The sequence below is a fragment of the Anoplopoma fimbria genome, chromosome 3, assembly GCF_027596085.1.
Source record: "Anoplopoma fimbria isolate UVic2021 breed Golden Eagle Sablefish chromosome 3, Afim_UVic_2022, whole genome shotgun sequence".
Taxonomy (NCBI): domain Eukaryota; kingdom Metazoa; phylum Chordata; class Actinopteri; order Perciformes; family Anoplopomatidae; genus Anoplopoma; species Anoplopoma fimbria.
Window position 1 is genome coordinate 7,866,086 of NC_072451.1, and position 22,406 is coordinate 7,888,491.

A 22,406-nucleotide genomic window follows, 5' to 3' on the forward strand; every position below is an offset into this window, starting at 1 on the left:
AATCAGGGGAAACGGAATGGGGTCAAACCTAAACTGAAGCATCCATCCCTCCACTATCCAGTGAGAGGTGAAACTTTGCGGTTAGTCCCCAGTGGTAACGGGTTCCGCCTGCACTGGTGGTCTTCTTTCTAGCCTCTTGGTGGCTTTGTTGATACTTGCGCTTGGCACTGTAGCGCGATGAGCTGTTTCTTGCATCGTTCTCTGAAACGCCACAGGGCAAACAAACAAAATGAACTGTGAAGATTTAAAAAGACAACAAGTGTAACCCATAGACTGTAGGTGAAACCGGCCAAAAGCCTTAGACCAACCTCCACAATGCCCTGAAAGGAATTGTAATTATCTGTAAAAAATCTGTGAATATCCTGTAAATAATTTGATTAGAAGATTTTTAAGACCTTCTGTTTCTAAAGCATCTAAAAGTGAATTGGCCTTCTTTGTATAAAACTCTCAGACATGTAAATATATTTTTTATCAGTGAACTATTGCACGCGCAATTACAAAAATTCAGAGGTGCACGACTAAGCACTGGCTCCTCAGCCGGCTTCACTCTGCAAGTATAAATTCATTGCAGCCATTTGTTCAAACTGCTAAAATCGAAAAGTTCATTTTTTCCCGCATTAATGTACACTCAGCAACCCATCTTGACAGAAAAAAACAGAAATGTAGAAATTTTTGCAAATTTATTAAAAAAGAAAAACTGAAATATCACATGGTCATAAGTATTCAGACCCTTTGCTCAGTATTGAGTATTAGAAGCACCCTTTTATAAGACTAGTACAGCCATGAGTCTTCTTGGGAATGATGCAACAAGTTTCTCACACCTGGATTTGGGGATCCCATCATTACCTGATGGGCTGCCGGTGTGACCATGTGCCCAGTGTTCCCCAACTCTATTATCTCGCCAACCTGAGCTGGGTGATCCGCCTCCTGTGATGGATTGGCTTTGCTGTTTCCCCTGGTTTGCCACAGCAGCAATAATTAATGTCAGGTAATTAGAATACTATACAATCCAGTGGCTATTGTCATGACATTGTTGGCTGTCCTCTCCTCTGCAGGCCCGACATCCCAGCTTCCCTCCACGGCGGCAGGAGGCTGGTCCGCTGCAGCCCTGGAGGACTTTGCTCTGTTCCAGAGGAAGTGGTTCGAGGTGGCCTTTGTGCTGGAGGAGCGGCGGCCCTGTGACCTCCCTGCCTTCCTCCTGCCCTGGCTGCCCAGCCGGCCGGCCTCCTACGCAAGTAGGCACAGCTCCTTCAGCCGCAGCTTTGGAGGACGCAGCCAGGCCGCCGCACTGCTAGGTACACCCAGCCCAGTTCCCCCCGGAACAGCCATCACCCCAGAGGAGCCGCAGTCTCCCTAACCCAGTGTGATGCAGATCATACACAAGGCTATACTTCAGAGAATTGTCTGGGTCCAGTTTTTACATCACACTAAGCACAGAGGGTGCATTTGTTCAAGGGCTGGTCAGGTAGTTTCGTACAAACAGAAATCCTAATTGGATGGTTCTAGTGCTGCTACTGATTATTTATGCATACTTTACAACATCCACCCTTCACCTGACCCTGAAACTTACTGAGCACCATCAAATGAGCCCTCAAGCTTCCATACAACATTCATCCACATCCACCTGCTGCTCTTTGTTTTTGGTTGCACATGTTATGTAAATGCAAAATTACTACATTCAGTTTTTACATTTGAAATAGGCTGTCTCAAATTTTCTTTCTATCATCGGCTGTCCATGTTAGCCTTTACATTTGACTACCAATTAATTAACAAACGTAAAATGGCTATGACAAAATTAGCCAGTAAATATATTTAGGCTTTTGGCGAATGATTAAACAAGACAGAAAGGAGTGAGCCATGGAACTATAGTTTATTGTCAATGGTAGTGTACAGAAATTAAATGTAGCCATCAGATGATAGTCTATTTTACTGAAGTTTGTATGTTAGCATCGGCTCAGAGACAATTAAACAAGGTCAGGGCGTAGCAAGGTGGAGTTTTAATGCCTGCTCCGCACCGACTTTCTGATTCAGGTGGTGAGGTGGGCCTATGTAGTTTACCTTCTAGGCTCAAAGTGAGAATGTGAGGCCCACTCGGCCCTCACTGTAAACAAGGTTTTGCTGCAACAAGCAGAGCTCAGAAACATTTTTCACTAATATAAATTGTTGAGAAGATGCAGTTGGTAAAAAATGGTTATAGTCTAAAGACGGGGCAAATGGTGTTTTCAAAACCGAATGTTGTATATAAATATTCAAAATAAACACCAATAATTCCCAGACTCAAAACAAAGTTATATAAACCAAAAAGAATGAGCACTACATGTACACAACCACCGCTCACCATTCCAACTTTAGCTCCAACAAATTCATCATTTTCCATCTCACACAGTGGGATTATTACTGTCACCACAGAACTGCTTCCATGACATCATATAACATTTGATAACATCATATTTGTCACTGTCCATCATCCCCCATCGTCTCTTTGTTGTGTGACCGAGATACTGGACCCAGCTCTCCTGAGGGTGGACTGTAGATCTGCATTGATCAGCTGGGGGGGTGTTTTCCAGTGTGTAGTGCATGACGAGTGTCTCCTACCTCTAGCTGTAGTGTGATCCGTCCACATCATTGATCGATGTGAATCCCCCCCCCACCACCTTCCATTCAGTGCATGCCGTGGGGTTAGTGTAGCTGATCCAGGAGCAGTAATAGGTTGGTGTAGTGTTTCGGTGCATGCTGTGGTGTTGGTGGCTGTGGTTCAGTAGTGCCGTGGTGTGCGATGTCCTCACCTGTCGCTCTCAGAAACACTCTTACAACACGGCACATTGTGACAGTGTTTTTTTTTCTTTCGGCTCCATTCTTGCTTCATGCGACCGCTCGAAGCTTCATTTGGAAATGCTTGCGTTCTTTAAAGCAACAACTTTGCAAGATGAATGCTTCCAAACTGCTATCTGACACCTGGTGTCCAGTAATAATTCAATAGACACTGACTGCATTCATAGCTTATTTGTTGTTCTAATTGCTCTTTATTAAACCAGGACACCTGGGATAATGCAGACATTCATGCTGTTTAACCACCTCCTCTCACTCCTCCTTCTGCCATCATGCCATCCATCTCCCCTTCTTGTGCTTCCTTTGCCTCCTGTCTTCCTGTCTCTCCACCTCTCTCTCTCTCTCTCTCTCTCCCTCCCTATGTCTGTCCCCCCCCAGCTGCTACGGTCCCGGAGCAGAAGACGGTCACTCTGGATGTGGACGTTAACAACCGCAGTGACCGGACCGAATGGTGCAGCTGTTATTACCACGGAAACTTCTCACTCAACTCTGCCTTTGAGATCAAGCTGCACTGGATGGCCGTCACTGCTGCAGTGCTCTTTGAGATGGTATCTAGATGTCTTTTGTCTTTTTTGGGGTTAATTGTCAAAATGTCATTCTTCACATGTCAAGAGAAACAAAATCAGAATAGATTGTAGAACCTGCTCATGAAGGACAGTTAAAGGTGCTTAATTAGAAAATCAGAGTATATCTATGACTGAGGGATTGACTCCACAAGGTTCTCAGCATGGCAGCGGCTGAGTCAGCGGAACAGTCCTCACACTGCTAACAGTGTTTACCCAGAGGGGAACGGGGGGAGGGCACTATGCTTCCAAGGTGACGCCATCGGTCTGAATCTTGTCAAATCCCAGTGCTTACATTACCCACAATGCTACTCTATCCAAGACAGTTTGGTCAGACATTTGGATGTGTTATGCCGGTAGTGGCTAATGTGTCCTACAAACCCCCAGATTTTTTTCCCCTTTCAAATTCTTTGACTCACGTTACATCACTTGAGGCAATTTATCAAATTTGGAGTTCCCCTCCTGGTTGAGCACTGACACTATAATACTTCCCTATCTTTTTTTTTTTTTCAAATACACCCTTCTCAGTATTCAAAACGAGGAAACACAGAGGCTTTTAAAACAAAGAGACAACATTGTAACTATGTTGGTTCTCTGGCAACTGGTGACACATAAGCATTGAGGAAATAAAAAATGGATTCTAGAATTCAAGTATCAGCAAGAAACAAACAACTTAATCTGAAATGGTTGGAAATAAAGGAAGAGAATGATCATCCTCAATACTGAAAAAATCAACCTGAAACCACTAATAGAAGGACATTGTAAAAACATCATATTTCTTGTATATTATTGAATTTCAGAAGAATATGTTGTTATATCTCAATCTGCTGTACAGTCAAGATGAATATATTTCTGAACTATACTATCAGTATATATTGCATTCTGCAAGGAAGAAATAGTAAATATTGTAAAGAAAAAAAAAAAATATATATATATGCCTGTATGCAGGAATCAGATGGACCCCGATGTGGTCAGAGTGTCCCAGTGCAGTGTGAGGGACGGCAGATAGTCCCCCTGATTGTACTGTAACAGTGATTCAAAGTGTACTCTCTATATTTGGGGAGTTCATGGCTGAGGTTTCCTTTGTTAAAGTCACCAAGGACAATAACTGAAGAGTTCGGATTGGTCCGCTTCACAGACAGTATCTGGAGGCAGGTGTGCACTGAGCCTCCTGCACGTTGACCGACCAGTATGAATGAAGTGATTTACAGGGGGAGTAAGAGGTTTTAGAGTTTATGATAAAAGATTCCAGATCAGGAGAACAGGGTTGCTGAATCACTGTCACGTGGTCAGACCAGCCACTGTTGTGTTAGATGCAATGCATTAAAATCAAGGTTGTTGCTAATCATTGACATATCCCAGCCTGGGAAGAGATTCGCCCTAGCATACAGAAAGTAGTTCCATTGTATTGTTCCTTCATAAAAAGACGACAATGGCATTTCAATTTAAAGGGTTAAAATTCAGAAAATTTGTAATGAATTATTAGGACAGATTTTGGTTAAAGATTTAACACTCTAAGGACATCAGAGCAACTTTTGTAAAGTGAGGCACAAGGGCTCAATTATGTAGGATCTTTAGATTAATGCAGGTTTCTAGTTGGCTGTTGCTGAACATTTCAGTGGTTTGATGCTAACTCTAATATGCTAATTGTGTTTGTTTCTGTTTCTAACCCAGTTACTACAGTAGAGATATCCAGAAGATGAGTTCTTAGACATTGACAGAGATGACCTTAGCTGGTCCAGGCAAAAAAGTAGAAGCAAATGAATCAGAAAAGAAGTTTGCAGAAGTTAACTAGCTAAGTGTTTAGAGTAAGAGAGTGAAAGAAGAAAGTAAAGGTAGTAAGTCAGAGTTAACTCTGTCTGGATGTTGAAGTCACAGAGAAGTACAACTTGTCCTTGAGTGTAAACGTCAAAGCATGATGAAGGGACAGATCCATGGAGAGGTCCAGTTTAACACTGAACTGCCATTTCTAAATCCCTTATCATCTGTTAGGTTCAAGGGTGGCACAGGAAGGCCGCCTCCTGCGGCTTCCTGCTGGTCCCGGTGCTGGAGGTTCCTTTCGCGCTGACGTCTTACCTGTACGGAGATCCACTGAGAGCCCAGCTCTTCATCCCTCTGAACATCCACTGTCTGCTGAAGAACGCCGGAGACAACCTTTTTGAAGGTATAGAGGCCGTCTGACGAACCTCCTGTCTGTGGTGTGTACAGCAGCTCAGTCACAGCATCTGTCTGTTTGAACTCATTAAACAGGTTTTGAACCAGAGACGTACTGGGACCGGATGCAGCTCTTTCAGGAGGCCATACTGTACAGGTTGGTGTTGTTTGTGTGTCTATCCTGTGGCCGTGCACAATTACAGCCAATCAGAAAACAGGAGAAGGACATGATTTGATGTTTTGTCTCCATTCATCACAGCCACACCTAGTATTATCAACAGTATTGGATACATAACCAGTTAAATGAACCTTCATGACATTCCATTTGTAAGTGCGACCCAGCTATCATGGCAGGTAGCCGTCTAACTGCTGCTGGATACGCAGTAGCTGAGCCAGCTTTTAGTTGTCTAACATGATAAATGACCCTCCCTTCGTCCCGCTTCTCTTAAGCAGACTGGCCAATCATAGCATGGCATCGGCCCGCTCTGACCAGACTGAAACAAGTTGTGTGATAGTGATGCTTGTTACCCGGAAAGTAAAGCAGCAGGTGTACTGATGCGCTTCTGTACTCTTGTAGTTGTACACCAAAAGACACTAGAAACTAAGTGTACTTGAAGGTTGTTTACCAACAGTAGGAGAGAATGCAGCATAGTGTACCTTTAACTTAACAGTCAGTGCCTGTGAAAATGTTAGTATTGTGGATACTAGCATACTAATTACTGTTAACCGTCACATATTAGTTACTTTTAATTGGGATGTAGTACGCTCTATTCAACCAAATGATATCTTGATGATGTATTTACATTTAAAGGTATTTTTTTTTTTTTAAAGGAACTCCATTGATGATTATATTGCCTTAGCTCTGTAGCTGGAATCATCAAATTTTCTTACTAACTCAAATTAAACTTGACATTTTGAGTTATAATGCATTATCTGTATAATATCCTTTATTTCCATGCAATTTGTTAATGTGCTCAGGAATGAGGCTCAAATATAACTCCATGGTATGTTACAGTGAATTACAGAGTTCTGGGACCAAATATGTTGTCTTGATTTCCCAGTAACATCATTCAGAAATGTGTAAATGTTGTGCTCTTTCTACCAGATTCGGCTTTGTGCACGACAAGTTTTCTGCTTCTGCTTTCAATTTCCCTTCTGAGAACAAGCCCCAGTACATCCACGTCACAGGTTCGTCAAATCACAACATAAAACAAACACCCACACACACACACACAAACTTCTGTTTCCTTTTGGCTGACAAGCTTCAGTCTGCCTCTTCTCCGTCAGGCACTGTGTTCCTGCAGCTGCCGTACTCAAAGAGGAAGTACTCGAGCGGGCAGCAGCGCCGACGCAGAAACTCCACCACCTCCAACAGCCAGGGGCCGTACGGCGGCGAGGAGCGCGTCGGCTACTACTGGGCCTACAACACCATGCTGACCAAGGCCTGGAGGACGGGCGTGCTGGGGGACGAGCGGCTCGCCGACCGCCTCCTCAGGGACTTCACAGACTTCTGCGCCAACAAGGACAACAGACTGCTGAACTTGTGGGACAGCTGCCAGGAGAAAATGAACGCCAGCGCTCCCTGACAGGACAGACGACCACGGGACAACAAAATGTAGCACATGGAAACTCTTTATAGTCTTTATTTATCCAGCGACATGTTGTGACAGGCCTGCTGCTCCGGCTGACTACAATCACCTCTGGATGTTTACAGGATTGAATGTTTGATTGTCTCGACACTTTAAACATCATAATCACGCCTTAAGAGCAGAGGTTCTGCTCAAATGATGTGTTCTGTTAATTCTTTGTTTGTTTTCACATTATAAATAAAAGACTCTTATTCATTTGAAAGTTTTTTTTTTTAAACCAGTGAAACATGAGCTGTGCCGGCCTGTTGAGAACCAGACACTTTGAGACTTCCACTAGGTTTCATTTCACACACCCAATAAACAAGCACCTCCTGTCATTTTCAATCAGTAGAGTCACAGGCAGTGTTATAATGGGGACAAACAGAATTTGGTTTGACAAAGCAGATCTGAGTAGATTAGATCTGTTGTTATTCTCCAGTTATTAAGTGTCATTGACCAAACAAAACATTTTCTGTCGAGAGCAAAAATAAAAGAAGTAAACTCTGCATCCAGACGTCCAGAACCATCCACATGTGATCGTAACCAGGTTCATAAATCGGCACTGATGACCAATATCACTCAATCATACTAATTTGTTTCAACTTTTTGAACAGTTTCTGCCAAACCAGATCATATATTTCCATCTAGTAGGTAGCACAGGCCTCTGGTATGGACATCTGATTTTACGATCCCCTTATTTCATTTGGCATAAGTATTACTGGATGCTTTTATTATAAGTATAGATAACGCCCCCTAAACACTGCATTAGGGCAGGAGTTCTGCCTTGTCCAAATACTCGGCTGAGAATTGGAGAGATGCCAACAGAAAAAGGCTGTGAGAAGAACTTCAGCAGAACTGAAACCGAGGTTCTGTTAAACAAACTTAAATATGTGATTCTCCAGAGCATCAGTACTGACGTTACAGAAAAATCAAAAAGCACCCAATATCATCCAATGTTTTTATAGTCTTTAAGGGATTAACGGATCAATAGTAATTCTTAAATAATCCAATGATTATAATGACTGTAAATATATATAATATTCTAAATTTGTTTAAACGATATTCAAGCATTTTTACTAACTATTTTGGTAAGAGGGCTGTTGACCACTCCTAAAATGTTCTCTTACCTTAGACAAGAGTAAAGATAAGACAACAATGGTGTGTCCCAGAAATGAAATTGTGGCTATAAACTAAAATTGGAGGATTTTTGTTTTGTTTTAGCATTCCTTCCTGCCTGCCTGAGGCCCAATGTTCCAGCAGACTGTTGTGTCATCACAGACAGTGTCCGTTCATCTGTGTCAACAGGATCAATTTAGGATCACCTCTTCCTCAACAGATCAAGTTGGCCCAGTTGTCATGGATAACAATCATTTCTCACATTTTTTTTCTTAAACATGCCATGTTTCATTTCCTGACTGGAGGGAATTTCATTACGTTTGGCTCAAACATCCACCTGGACAAAAGGATGAACTGATTAGAATTTGGAGGTCAAATGTTACTGTGACCTCACAAACTATGGCCTAACCCATAACTCAAGAATTGATATGCCTATGAGGACAATTTCACACAAATTTCACAATTGATGACATTTTGGAGGGACTAATTCTACTTCTAGTTATTTCCTTTCTCATGATATGACCATGTGGTTATTACGTGCTTCACTTTATTTCATTTAAAGAGCATCTCTTTACAAAACAATGGCGACACTCAGAGACTCAGAGCAATCACTGGAGCAACAAAGACATTAAAGAAAAAAAACCCATAAAGTTATAACTGAGATGACGGATTATCATGAAGGTCACAGAGCTTCTGCCCTGCATTAGTCCAACATAAAAAAAAGACACCAGTGCCAGGTCTGATAATTTACCAGTATAATTCCCTCATATTAGTATTCACACATTATATATCATATGAATATCCCTTTAAAGTGATTTTATATAATATATATATATATATATTTATATCAAATACAATTCTGCTATTCAAGTTTCTTTTGATTAGAGAATATATTCTTTAAAACCATATTCCATTTGGTCTCTGATCATGAAGAAGTAAAACAATGAACCAAGAAAAACGATTAAAATAGAAATATAATCACATCATAATAAGGATTTGTTCTTAATACAAGTTCAACAATGAGGCACAGGTACAAGTTATCCCAGTACGCCTACTGGATCCCAGTTCAGCTTTTAGAGACAACCCCAGCAGCAGATTGAACGCTGCAGCTCATCTGAATGAGACTTCACTGGGATGCAGTTCTCTCCCAGTATGTGACGTCAAACAGACAGTACAGGGAGGCTCTGGATCAGATGAGGAAAAGCTCATTCCCACATTGTTTCTGCTGCAGTCACATTCTAGAGAAGCTCTTCTTACTTCCTGTTTAAGTGCGTCTGTGCGTTGCAGCGAGACCTTGATCCTCCTCATCGCGGCGGTCTGGGTTCAGTTCTCCCGTGTCCATGAAGCGTCTGTGTAGATGTAGTGGTTTGCTTCTCTGGAGGAAAGTAAAGTGAATGAGCCTTTAATGATGCATTCCACTCAGGAATGATTTTTTTTTTTTGATGTGTTTATAGCGGTCCCTGTGTCTTCTTTGGTGTTTCTGAGTTTGATCCACTTTAATGCACCCCATAATGCATCTGGTTCCCTTCATCATCCTTTTTTTATGGCCCTGATGTCCGTCGGTGAAGCAGCAGGTGAGCAGATCCCTTTCTGAATGAATCCTGTTCAGCCGAGGCCTCCAGTCAGCTCTGTTGTGTCTGATGCAGCAGACATGAGATTAAATAATTTGAGCTAAAGAAGATTAAAGACCCAGACCCTGTTTTCTCATCATCTTCCAACGTTCTGTATAAATGTATAAAGGCTGTGGCTGATGTCATACCCATGAAAAGAAAAAATCTATCCAACCTAACAGCATATCTCATGCCCACAGTTGTGTGGTGAGGCAGTACATAAGGAATCTATACCATCATGGTCTACTGTTCCTCATTCCTTCGTTGGTGCTTACATTACACTGAGACCAGCTGGATCTGCAGACCTATGTACATGTTAGCGCTCTTGTGTGATTTGGTTTCGTTCCAATGATACAAATTTCAGATTCTGCATATGAACGGGAAAAAAAAATTGTGTAAAATACTAAAGATATAATGATTTGTATGAATGTGTGTCAAAAGTACTATCGCGTGGAGCAACATTATGGGCTCATAATGATCAGCTGCTGGGCGAACCGCTGCTTAGTAACGCCCATACATGGTCATTACTCTGATAATCTCATGCCAACACTTTTTGATTTGACTTGGATCAACTGATTTTCCAAACCGATCAAGCTGAGATGAAAAAATGTTTTTGGAAAATTATGGGAAAACAGGATCTATGTTGAAAATTGCTTTGAACTAAAGTTATTTAAATGATCCCCCTTCTCAGCTCCTGTGGACTCCTGTAACGTTATCAGACGGGCTAAATGTGTGACCCGGTCAGTCAGGAATCCTCCTGGTGCCTCTCCCTGAAAAATCTGAAGAAGAATCTTAAAAGAGAAAACAGAAGTGAAAGCTCCTCCTGTGCAGCTGAACGCTCCAGGGTCCTGTTGTTCTGATGAGGTGTCAGTTGGTAGGGGAGGTGGAGGAGGGGCTGTTAGTTGACTGTGGGTTCATCCCCAGAGATGAGTGGCGGTCCACCTGGGCGTCCACCTGGACACACGCACACGCACACACACACACACACACACACACACACACACACACACACACACACACACACACACACAAAGGAAAGTATCTTAGCTGTGAACCAGGACTATGCCATAAAGGAACAGCTACAACGAGTGAGGGGAAAAGTCATTCAGATAAACTACTGAATGTAAATGTAGAGCTGTCCGACTCACGTAGTCGGATCCTGATTGGCCAGATGAGGATGGAGCAGAGCGCCAAAGCAGCGACGACTGCCACGCCTCCCGTGACTATGACCATGATGTAATGATAGAACCACACACAGGCTGGACAGCACATCACCGTACTGAGAGAGACAACAAAAGCTGTTAGACTGAGACGAACATCCTCGTATTAGGGCCAATGTAGTAAAAAAAAAAAAAAATTTAAAGCTGGGGGGAACTCTGAATGTCAAATATAAAAGCATCTATTGAGGAGAAAGAACTCACAAAGTTGCAAGAATAAAACATGTTTGTTTTTTTTGGTTTTTTGTTTTTTAAATCAAGGAAACACATTGCTTCGCTTTGCAATGATGAATGAACCTCATCACTCCACAGACACCACCGCTAAACACCATGGTAATGTGGGCGGAGAGTGAAAAGCTGTGTGAACGCCAGAAGACTTCAGAATTCTGTTTCACCTAAAGTAGTGTTGTTATAGTAACAATGACTTCTTCCCTCTCCCTACACGAAAAAAATACCAAATTGCACTCATCTGTTCAAACTAAAACTATATTGGCGTGTTTGTACTGCAGTATCATAGAGCAGTAGCTTCATTGAATTGGACCTTTACACAGGACAGATAGCGGTTGGACATGATGGTGTTTTCAGCAGCTGCAATCCATTCTTTGTGAGGTTGACTGTCAGTCCTGTTAAAGGCGGTACAGTCCTGATAAAGGCGGTACAGTCCTGATAAAGGCGGTACAGTCCTGATAAAGGCGGTACAGTCCTGTTAAAGGCTGTACAGTCCTGATAAAGGCGGTACAGTCCTGTTAAAGGCGGTACAGTCCTGATAAAGGCTGGTACAGTCCTGTTAAAGGTGGTACAGTCCTGTTAAAGGCGGTACAGTCCTGTTAAAGTCAGTCCTGTTAAAAGGCCTGATAAAGGTGGTACAGTCCTGGTTCAGTCCTGATAAAGGCGGTTCCTGTTAAAGTCCTGGCCAGATCCAGTAAACACAGTGTCCCTTTACATTGTGGATATATCAATAAAGCTGATGGCAGTGGGTCATGATTGAACGTTGGAGGAGGTCCTATAATAAGCATCCATATAACATGTGTGTGTGGGAGTTTGTACTAACTGGCAAGGATGCAGAACCTGAATGATCATCACGGCCACTCCATTAGCCACCTTATCAGTGAAACTCATGGCTCCATACACAAACGCTCCACTTTGCTGCAGAGAGAGACGGAGAGAAGAAGAAGATGAAGATAGTGAATGATGTGAAAGGACACACACACCTCGCGCACGCAGACGCACACGCACACACACACACACACACACACACACCTTACCGTCTGATTGCTGATGAGCTCGGCGGTCATGGACAGCGATATGACCAGGACGGTGGCTGACCCCGCCCCCAGCAGCACAGCGGCCCCGTACACCCGCTCACCCATCTTGTCGTCCAAAAGCACCCAGTAGGAGAAGGCCATGATCAGCAGCAGGCCCACGAAGTAGGTGAGCTGCACCAATCAGGAGAGAGAGAGAGAGACAGGAAGTGACAGAGGAGTTACATTACATTACATTACAGCCCACGAAGTAGGTGAGCTGCACCAATCAGGAGAGAGAGAGAGACAGGAAGTGACAGAGGAGTTGCTGGTTCAAATCCAGCAGTGTAGATACACAATCAAGATGAAATCTAAAGCAATGCCTCACGCCCAAAATGATCATTTATATATGAATTGCTCACCCTGTGTTACTTTGAATAATAAAATAAACGTTTTGTTTTTCTCTCACGCCTCCATGAAGAACGAAGAATCCAAAACCGATGACGAGCATTAAGAATGATAAATAGAAATAGATGATCTTCTCTCTGGTGGTCATGTTTACATATGAAGGTCATATAGAGGCATCAGTACTACATTTAAATGGTTTCATAACCAGTAAAAAGTTCCTCACAGAAACTAACACATACAGTGACAGTGGAGAGTCTGATGAGGAAATGCTGTACTGAAACAACAGAAACCAGCCCGTCAACTCTCTGAGTCCTAACTCTGCTTTATATTCAGAGCTCGGATCATTAGAGTGTGGTCACATGGTTAGTGATTGTGTTCTACAGGACTGCATTCAACTGATCTGCTACAAGAAGTGATGAGCTTTGAACAATTTATCCTGTCTCACCCTTTTTTCTCCCTTTAGCCCCTGAAAACTTGATTTCAAATTTTAAGTATTTCTTTGTAGGGTTGAATGTAAAAATGAGCATGTGAAAACCTCCTTCATCAGGACTGTGTGTGTGCGTGTGTGTGCCTCTGTGTGTGTGTGTGTGTGTGTGTGTGTGTGTGTGTGTGTGTGTGTGTGTGTGTGTGTGTGTGTGTGTGTGTGTGTGTGTGATCTGATCTCTTCTGACAGTAGCGAACAAATTTTGCCCGCCCGTCCACAAGTTTTCAACACTAAGCATGTATCTGTATCTGAATGACGTTGGCAGTGTTCCAGGAATCACAACCATGTTGATGACACGCACTTCTACAACTATGTGTTCTGCCCTCTCAGGGTTCCGACGCCGAGAACAAAGGGTTTATACAAAGAGTCAGTAGGGATCAAAGGGTTAATAGTTATACTGTTTGTGGTAAAAAAAACATTACAAATGAAAAATTACGAATTCCAGTCGGCTGTCTGACGAACAAAGGTCGGCCAAGCTGCCACCACTGTTTGCTCAGGTAGCTCCTCTTTGAATTTAAGCTCCAGGAGAAAAATATTGATGTTTTAAAAAAAAACTAAAAAAAAAAAAAAAACGGTCAAAGATAAGGAAATCCATTCAGGAGTCTGGAGCCATGCTGAGGGGTGAGGCTTTACTTACACATTTTCCAAGGAGTTTGCTGACAGGCTTCATGATGAAAGAAGACAGGAAGCCACTCAGGTACATCACTAATGGGATGGTGGCGATGAACTTCTGTTGGTGGGAGGAAGAGAAAGAACAAACAGTGAGGACAGACCGCTGTGTGTAGCTGTGATACGCACTGTCCATCACATTACATTACATTACATTACAGTCATTTAGCAGACGCTTTTATCCAAAGCGACTTACAGGAAGTGTATTCAACATAGGTATTCAAGAGAACTACTAGTCACCAGAAGTCATAAGTGCATCTCCTTTCTTAAACAAGCATCTTAAAGCATAAGCCAGAGCAAAAGTATAGTGCAGAGGCAAATTACTATGAAAACAATAATTGCAACAGACTAATCCGAATATAGTAAGTGCTACAAACTACTACGAATAGGATAAGTGCAACAACTAATACGAACTGCAAATAAGTGCAACAACTAATACGAGGAAGGCTCAGGAAGGCTCAGGGTAGTCCCTGTCCCTGATGAACGGGGAATATGGATGTGATAAGGAGGACTGTGGTGATGTAGTGTTACCTTGGGCAGCATCAGAGTGTTGATGAGATACATGGAGATGTACGTCTGAGACAGATTGACCATTAACCTGGTAGACATGTAGAGTAAGGCCACCTGCAGAGACACACAGGAAACAAACAGGTCTGCCAATGACAACACGTGGCAACTGTCAAGCTGTGGGAACAAGAATCCCTGCAAAAAGTCCAAACACACAACAACAAGTGGAGCAGCGTCTGGTGAAGGTCAGGCTCTAGTGTGTTTGTAGAATCTCCTACCTGGTAAAAAGACGGCTGCTGCAGCCAACATTTCCACTGCAGAAGAGAGGAGGAGGTCTGAGAGCAGGGAAGCCTTGGCTCCTCCTCCTCCCCCTCCTCCCCCTCCTCCTCCTCCTCCTTCAACCTATTCCTCCCCTCCTCTCCTCCAGCCTCCCCGTCTCCTCCAGGCCTCTTCTCTTTGATTCCCAGGTGGAAGAGGAGGGAGAAGAGAGCCCCGATGCCCAGAACAATCAACGCCAGATTCTGAGAGTAAACACAACACAGAACCAACATGGTCAGGGTTTCAGAAGAACGAGTAGAGCGGTTTCTCTCCGTTCTTTCACTTCCCCAATCTGTGTGAATGCAGGATGTTTCAGTCTGAGGTTTTTATAAAAACATTCTACAACTCTCTTGAATAGTGAAAAAAAGTTTAGTGAAAAAAAGATGGAGGTTTGATGCAAAAATATTTTCATTAAAAGCAAGTTGCAATTTAATAAGAGTACATGGTATCACAACACGGGTACACACTTCATCAGTGGTGCGAGGTTATCCATCTTCACCACCAGTCACCAAGACGAAAGATATATTGATCGGCCGGTTAAAGGCACAGTGTGAACCATTTCAGGGGATCTGTTGTTGCTTTTATTGGTGTATAATCACCTGAAACTAAGAATCATTGTGGTCATATCTGTATAGGGAGCGGGTCCTCTTCAGAGTCTGCCACGTTATTTGAGGGGCCACTTTAGTTCTCCAACACAAAACTGCAGTAAAACTAGGGTTCGCCGCCGTCTGACGTACGCTGCTCCTACAGGAGTGTTATTCATTTAAGGATGGCCTCTGGGCGAGGAGAACGGCATTACCACAGTTTAGCACTCAGTCGCTGACATTACCACAGTCTTGGAAAGTGGAGGGGTATTCTTTTGATCGCAATCTGCAACCACACCCCTAGATGATGCCAAATCCTACACACTGTCCCTTTAAGAGTAGTGAGTGAGTCAGCAGGAAGTCAATGGCAGTATAAAACAGGCAATAAAAAGGTGTTTTGAGAAAAGTGCAAGTCACCACAACCACCAGAGGTCTGAGAGCATCACCACTGCCAGACCAAAAATATTCTGCAGTTTGCTGCAGCAGAATGCGAGATTAGACGTGGACAGACACAGAGGTGCATTAGAAATGGCACTATGGAAAATTGGAGCTCAGGAGGATGGGTTACATACTCCAAATCGTTTTAGTGGGTTCTAGAGGAAAATGAAAAGGGACCCCCTGGTGGGTTTTTTTTTAAACACCCTTAAGAGGAGGAAAAGTTCTCGATACATCCCCAACAGAGGGTTCTGGATAGAACCATCACATCATAGAAGGGTTCTCTGTAGAACCTCTAATAGGGGGTTTGGGGTGGAACCTTTCATGGATCGTTCTATGAATAACCCATGTTTTGTTCTAGGCAGAACCCTCTGAAAGGGCTCCAGATGTAATATTGTCCTATGGGGACACACCAATAGATCCTCTATGGTTCTACTGAGCACTTTTATTTGAAAAAGTGTCTCCATCACTGTCAATGATTAGTGGTTCTCTGTAGCCCCGCCCACTCTGGACCCCTGTAAAGTGTCTCTTGTCAGTAGATTAGATCTCGTCCTTACCCTGAAGACGGGGATATCTTGTGGTCCGAGCACATCACTGAGCGAGTCGTCATCCTTTCCAGCCTGGATGTGGAACAGCAGGTAAGCCACTGCATACACTGTGATGTTGGCTATCACTGTGAACGAATACCTGCGCACGCACACACACACACACACACACACACACACACACACACACACACACACACACACACACACACACACAAGGCAGAAACTGCGTATTCAGGATCTGTAGATGATCTTGCCATGTTCTCTATCTTTGCATAAAAAACGCACCTGTACGCTGTGAGTTCTACTTTAGCGTGCTCACAGGTGACCAGCTCTGGGATGAGAGACAGGTGGGAGATCTGGGTGGCGGCCCAGCCGAACTGAAAGACGATGATGAAGGGGATGAAGTAGGTCAAACTGGCCCACTGAGGGGTGTGGATGTCACAGCCAAGACACTGGTTGAAGATGAAGGCGAAGGACAGCATCACGCTCAGTGTACCTGAGGCACACACACAGAGAAGCAACAAAGGGAACAAACAGTGACATTCAGTTTGTACTGTAAAAAATACACGTCCTTCTCCATATAGTAACTCAAGTGAACGAGTATCAGATGACCTCAATCATATCCACACACATGAAAGTGACTAAGTGAAGCTTAAAACTGGGGCAGGAAAAATTCCAGCTTATTATTATTTAAGTGGAACCTAGAGTAGGCAGGTTTCTGGAATAGGCACAAAAAAAAAAAAAAAATAAAAGAAATTATCACATACTGTACATGATCCTTTACCCAGTAACTTGTACAATTATTAGGCATTCATTTTAAAAATCCATCATCCCGATCATGATCCCGATGCTGTTAAATAGCAGAAAATCGATGAGAATGACCTACCTGTTTACTTGTGGGCCAAACTAAAGCCCTTTGGAAAGACATACTGTGAGGCCAGGCTCTAGCTAGCTACAATATTGGGGAAACATTTCAGAGATGGAGAGAAAATGTTTCTAACAGTTTATACCTCTGCTCTCATTAACCGTGAAATGCTTCACAGACTCTCTTTTGGAATAGTTTGTCTCCCTTGTTTGGCTTGCTTTGTGGTGGGCAGTTGTTCCCAATGCTGGAACAGTAACTCTTCCTGCAGGATATTCTGCTGTTGAATCTGACTTTCACTATCAGAAGGGACATGCACGCGCATCAGCATTTATAGAACAGCCAATGGGGAACACCCTCTCGCTGAAATGACCTGTGATTGGCCTAAAACGCAGCCAAGAGGAGGTGCAGAGGTCTAGTTTTCTCTCAGACCACTTGAATTGCCATATGCTATCGTTATTATGGATCTTTTGCCCCAATGACGCCAAAAAAACCAATGGTTTACCCCAACTTTAAGAGCGTAAATCTACATTTTTTGCGCCCCAAAAAAACGTGGAACACATTAATGGTTGTGGGACCGCTTCACCATTTAAGCATTTTGTTTTTATCTGACAGAACAACAGTGGTTCCCAGATGCAGCCCCCCCCCACAATGGGATGACTTCCATTAGTGTGTTTTTCCTTTCGTTGTTTCACTTTGGTGTTTGAGCGTCACTGTGCAGAATGTTGTATGTGTGCAGTTTGTTTTCACATTCACTGGCAGAAGTTTCTCTCTGCTCAACTTATATCTCATATATCTAATATCTTAACATAACTAGTTTGGAGCCACTCATGGTCCAGTATGAATAGAGCTGTCTTCTTATCTTTAGTCAAGATTGTGACGTTTCAATTTGAGAGCCTTACTCATAGATTTAACGCATCCTTGTCAATGTACGGCAAAATAAAAAAAGTTGGCAAGGGCAATAGACCACATAATGAAGCAGAAGTGGATTAACCCGTTTCTCCGATGCTCTAAGAAGTTAAGCGAACGCACCCGCAAGAGGCATTGTTCATTTCATTTGTCAACACTACACCTGGCATTCTAGATAGGAAATAAGCTCCATAAGTATGCACCTTACAGAAGTGTAAACTGTAAAGCTTGAGGTCTCACTGAGAATGGACTTTACAGTAAAGTAGGAGACGTCTTGTGACCAGCAGCCCAACTAACACATCATGACCATGTATAGACGGTTTATGATGAAGCTTTCCATGTGTATGTGTGTCATTAGGAAACTTCCACTTTTCAAGTCATTCCACTGTGAAGCACGGATAACCTCCCCCTCTGACAGCTCTCATTACGGAGTCTTGTAAAACCTGATCCGACCAGAACTTAATCAATAAAAAGATCAGCATGAGGGCCAAGTCCAAACAGGAGTTTTTATTCAAAGTTACATGAATACCCTTTATGGGAGCATGTACAAGGACCAGCTTCAGGACTGGACCCAACAGGGCTGGTTTGGTTTGGCTGCAGAATATCAGTAGAGAAGAACCTTCACTAGAACCTACTTCTTCAAAGATTACATAAAAATGAACAATATGTAATATGTCTGAATAAAAATATCAATGGTTTGGACAAAAAAACAAAACTCAGGGGATACACGGAATCAAAAATATGTTGTCTCCCTACATTGGACCCTGAAGTTTATTTTTTGTACTATTTGAATTACAGCTTTATGTGGATTAGGAATGCTCTGGATTTACACTTCTCTGTTGAATGGTAAATCATTGGTGAATCTGTCTGTCTGTCTGTCTGTCTGTCTGTCTGTCTTTGTGTACAGCTGACTTACCGACTAAATGCCATGTCTTCCTCTTGCCGTAGTTGCCACAGCCAGGGGTTCGGTCAGATTCGTAGCCAATGAGAGGCGTACAGATGCCATCAGCTATCTGACCGACCAGCAGCATCACACCTACACCGCGCGGGCAGACATTCACAAATCACTTATACACAATGAAAATGAATGTGCAACAAAAGACAGAGAAGAAAAAAAGGCATGGCGAGGGAAAAACTCACTGTATGAATAACATACATAGAAAGGAATTAGAATTTCCAGGGTTTAAAATGACCAACAATGCATTGCCCTACTTTAAAAACACCTGAATGGTGGAGTCCATTAACAGAAAGGACACTCGAAGCATCACAAAGAGTTGAGACAGAGACAGAGAGAGAGAAGCATAGATATATAGAGGGATAAACAGATAGACATACATATATATATATATATATATATATATATATATATATATATATATATATATATATATATATATATATATATATATATACATATATATATATACATATATATATATATATATATATATACATACATATATATATATATATATATATATATATATATATATACATATATATACATATATATATATATATATATATATATATATCTATATATATATATATATATATATATATATATATATATATATATACATATATATATACATACACATATATATATATATATACATATATATATATATATACATACACATATATATATATATACATACATATATATATATATATATATATATATATATATATATATATATATACATATATATATATATATATATACATATATATATATATATATATATATATATATATATATATATATATATATATATATATATATATATATATATATATATATATATATATATATATATATATATATATATATATATAGAGATAGAGAGAGAGAGAGAGAGAGAGAGAGAGAGACAGGTAGACTGACAGATAAATAGATAAATAGATGGATAGACAGACAGACAGACTACCTGCATTTGTGTTTTCGAATCCCAGTACTGAGTGGTAGAACACCAGTAGGTATGTGAACCACATGGAGGCACACAGGTCGTTCAGAAAGTGTCCCACCGCATAGCTGAGCTTCTTGAGGACCGGCAGAGACCGCTCCGTGTCCGACATGGTGGCTGGTGGGAGATCTCAAACACATTGACAGGGCTAAAAGAAGTCCAGTAAAGCAGCTGCAGTTAGCAAGACTTCTTAGGACAGGTTTGACAGAGCTGAATGACTACAGACCAATTTTCGGTTCCCCTTTTCACATGTCACCATATTTACATAAAATCAATAATCATCACGGCGTTTGTCCATTCAGCCAGTTATACTTCAGTGGGACAAAAAGACATTCCCTTCCATGTCGGTGTCCTTGCAATCAGGTGACAGAGGAGAGCCAGGAGGAGCATGTGAGGAGGAGGAGGAGGAGGAGGAGGATTGTAAACCGAAACGGAAACACACCAGAGAACTAAAGGGGGTTTTCACCGCAGAATCCCTCCCCTCACATTCCTACACCTCACTAGCTTCCGTTGTGTCTGAGCTTTCTGTCGGCTCGGTCGCATTGACAGTGAACCAAAAAAACTATTTAAAGCCGGAGAGATTATTTTTTTCCCTCGTAAATGTCGCTCAACGGCAGCAGCGTTAAACGGTGACTCCACCGTTACCCTTTAGCTAACGAGCTACACCGGGACAGCACATCTGGAGACACAAACATAAACAGATGCAAACAATAGCGCCAGACCGGGACAATGTTGATGATGACGACAGCAGGATAAACCAGAGGGATTGGCCAATAGGAAACCCTTCTTGCTCCGCTCAGCCAATAGCGGAAGCCCCGTGGGTTCTACTTCCTCACGTGACAGCCAAAGATCGTGTATGCGACAAATGGAAACAGCGTGGGCTAAATTCCTAACTCACTTCCGGCGTGATGTAAACATGTTACATATTAAAAGTGTCAAAGCTATACATCAATGTAAATATAGCCACCATTAGGAAATATTATAAAAGTTGGTGCTGCGTTATTATTCTACATATTTTGTATTAGTCAAATGAGTCAAATTATGTTTTCAAAAACCACAAAGCAGAATTTGGTCTCTCCACAAAGTACATGACAGGCTATGTTACACAACAGTGGGGCATAGATGTCAAAGCAGAAGTTCACCCACAGCTCCAATTCCTTTTCACCAGTTTGACAACCAGTGCCTTGCTCAGGGGCACTAGAGTTAATTCAACACGAAGTTGTTAGTTGCCTTCTTCTGAAGTCCACAGCTGGAATTAGTGCTGAGATGCATGTTGACGGGACATTCAATATGTATTATTCAGCAGTGGAAATAAGTTAAATGCTATAAGTGTCCCAGAAACGTTGTGGGTAAAAGATCAAATCAAAGTGTATACCTCAATAGCATTCATGAAATTAGTTCTACACCCGTGGGTCTGTTTGAGGATGCATGTGTGCTGGATTATTTGGATAACTGTGTGGAAACAGTCCCAAGAAATAGAAGAAGTGATACAAAGTCAAACCTTTCTGGGAAGATCAAGTCTAGATTTCATATGACTGCGTTATATAGATATTTGAGAGCCTCGCCCTCTTTTCCTATTATTTATAGCTTTTCTATCTATAGATGCTTCCCCGAGCTCTCAGTCACTTTCCATGGACAAAATATCTCTCCATTATTATGCCTAAATGATTCAGTCACCGTTTATCCAAGCAATTATAGGTATCACATTTAGAATTTCTCAAACTTCCCTCAAATTGAATGTGTGGGTTACCATATCATATAAGAAATTACAAAAAATGTGTAAACACATACAAATTATTTCTATCTCCTACTGACCTGACTGTTATTCACTTTACTTCTGATTCACCCTCCTTGGATTGGTCACCCAATAATATTAATATTTAACTTGTAATTGTGCAATGTTTTCAAAGTATTCAACACTCTCAGGTCCAAGCGGTCCAATAAAGTTAGATCTACTGGGGTTGTACTTGGGGAGGGCATACAACATGTAGAAGCACTACTGGTGGAGATGAGGCCAGAAAGCATAAATACATTTATGCCCCATAAAAGTTATTATTATTATTATTATTATCCCACTAATTTGCAACAAGTTGTTTTCAGCCGCGCTAGGGTCTAGAAGGGCTGGGGATGGCAGAAGAATCCAGGAGGACATATATTGACAACCAATGGGTGATTTGTCATGAACCATCATCAGGTCAATATCTTCATTCTGTTCAATACTTTGCTAACCCTAACCCTAAATCATCAGCCTAAGCTGCTTTTTGTGTTTTAATGCTTATTTGGTTTCAGCAACTGTTAGCATGCTAACACTCCTATACCCTTAATCAGATATTCACACTGAATTGTCATTTCAT

The 22,406-nt window shown here is 41.9% G+C and overlaps 2 protein-coding genes across 7 annotated transcripts in view; one reads left to right on the top strand and one right to left on the bottom strand.

Annotated features, from left to right (window-relative positions):
* depdc5 (DEP domain containing 5, GATOR1 subcomplex subunit) overlaps positions 1-7,397 on the top strand; it is a 30,070-nt gene extending 22,673 nt beyond the window's left edge. For 5 of the 6 annotated variants that reach the window (XM_054596440.1, XM_054596439.1, XM_054596445.1 and 2 more), the window contains 6 exons: positions 1,056-1,295; positions 3,208-3,377; positions 5,385-5,556; positions 5,643-5,703; positions 6,652-6,734; positions 6,834-7,397. In XM_054596440.1, coding sequence (XP_054452415.1) covers positions 1,056-1,295; positions 3,208-3,377; positions 5,385-5,556; positions 5,643-5,703; positions 6,652-6,734; positions 6,834-7,132 — 1,025 coding nt within the window. In that variant the 3' untranslated portion in view covers positions 7,133-7,397. The remainder of the gene's footprint in view (positions 1-1,055; positions 1,296-3,207; positions 3,378-5,384; positions 5,557-5,642; positions 5,704-6,651; positions 6,735-6,833) is intronic. The other variant, XM_054596443.1, reaches the window with a different exon arrangement.
* A 1,420-nt stretch (positions 7,398-8,817) lies between these two features.
* On the bottom strand, positions 8,818-20,771 carry mfsd12a (major facilitator superfamily domain containing 12a). Its single transcript, XM_054596446.1, has 11 exons — positions 20,017-20,771; positions 18,999-19,118; positions 16,597-16,807; positions 16,321-16,450; positions 14,705-14,947; positions 14,451-14,543; positions 13,888-13,980; positions 12,383-12,553; positions 12,169-12,263; positions 11,049-11,179; positions 8,818-10,854 (listed from the first exon to the last, which is right to left on the bottom strand). The coding sequence occupies exons 1-11, from the start codon at positions 20,162-20,164 to the stop codon at positions 10,799-10,801; spliced, it is 1,491 nt and encodes a 496-aa protein (XP_054452421.1). The 5' UTR covers positions 20,165-20,771; the 3' UTR covers positions 8,818-10,798.
* Positions 20,772-22,406: the final 1,635 nt, after the last annotated feature.

Bases quoted from the DNA above. Each gene is read 5' to 3' on its own strand.
- mfsd12a (XM_054596446.1), bottom strand. From the start codon at position 20,164: ATGTCGGACACGGAGCGGTCTCTGCCGGTCCTCAAGAAGCTCAGCTAT. The intron at 14,544-14,704 runs GTAGGAGATTCT...GTGTCTCTGCAG, and splicing joins AGCAGCCGTCTTTTTACCAG to GTGGCCTTACTCTACATGTC. The intron at 11,180-12,168 runs GTTAGTACAAAC...TGTCTCTCTCAG, and splicing joins CAGGTTCTGCATCCTTGCCA to TACGGTGATGTGCTGTCCAG.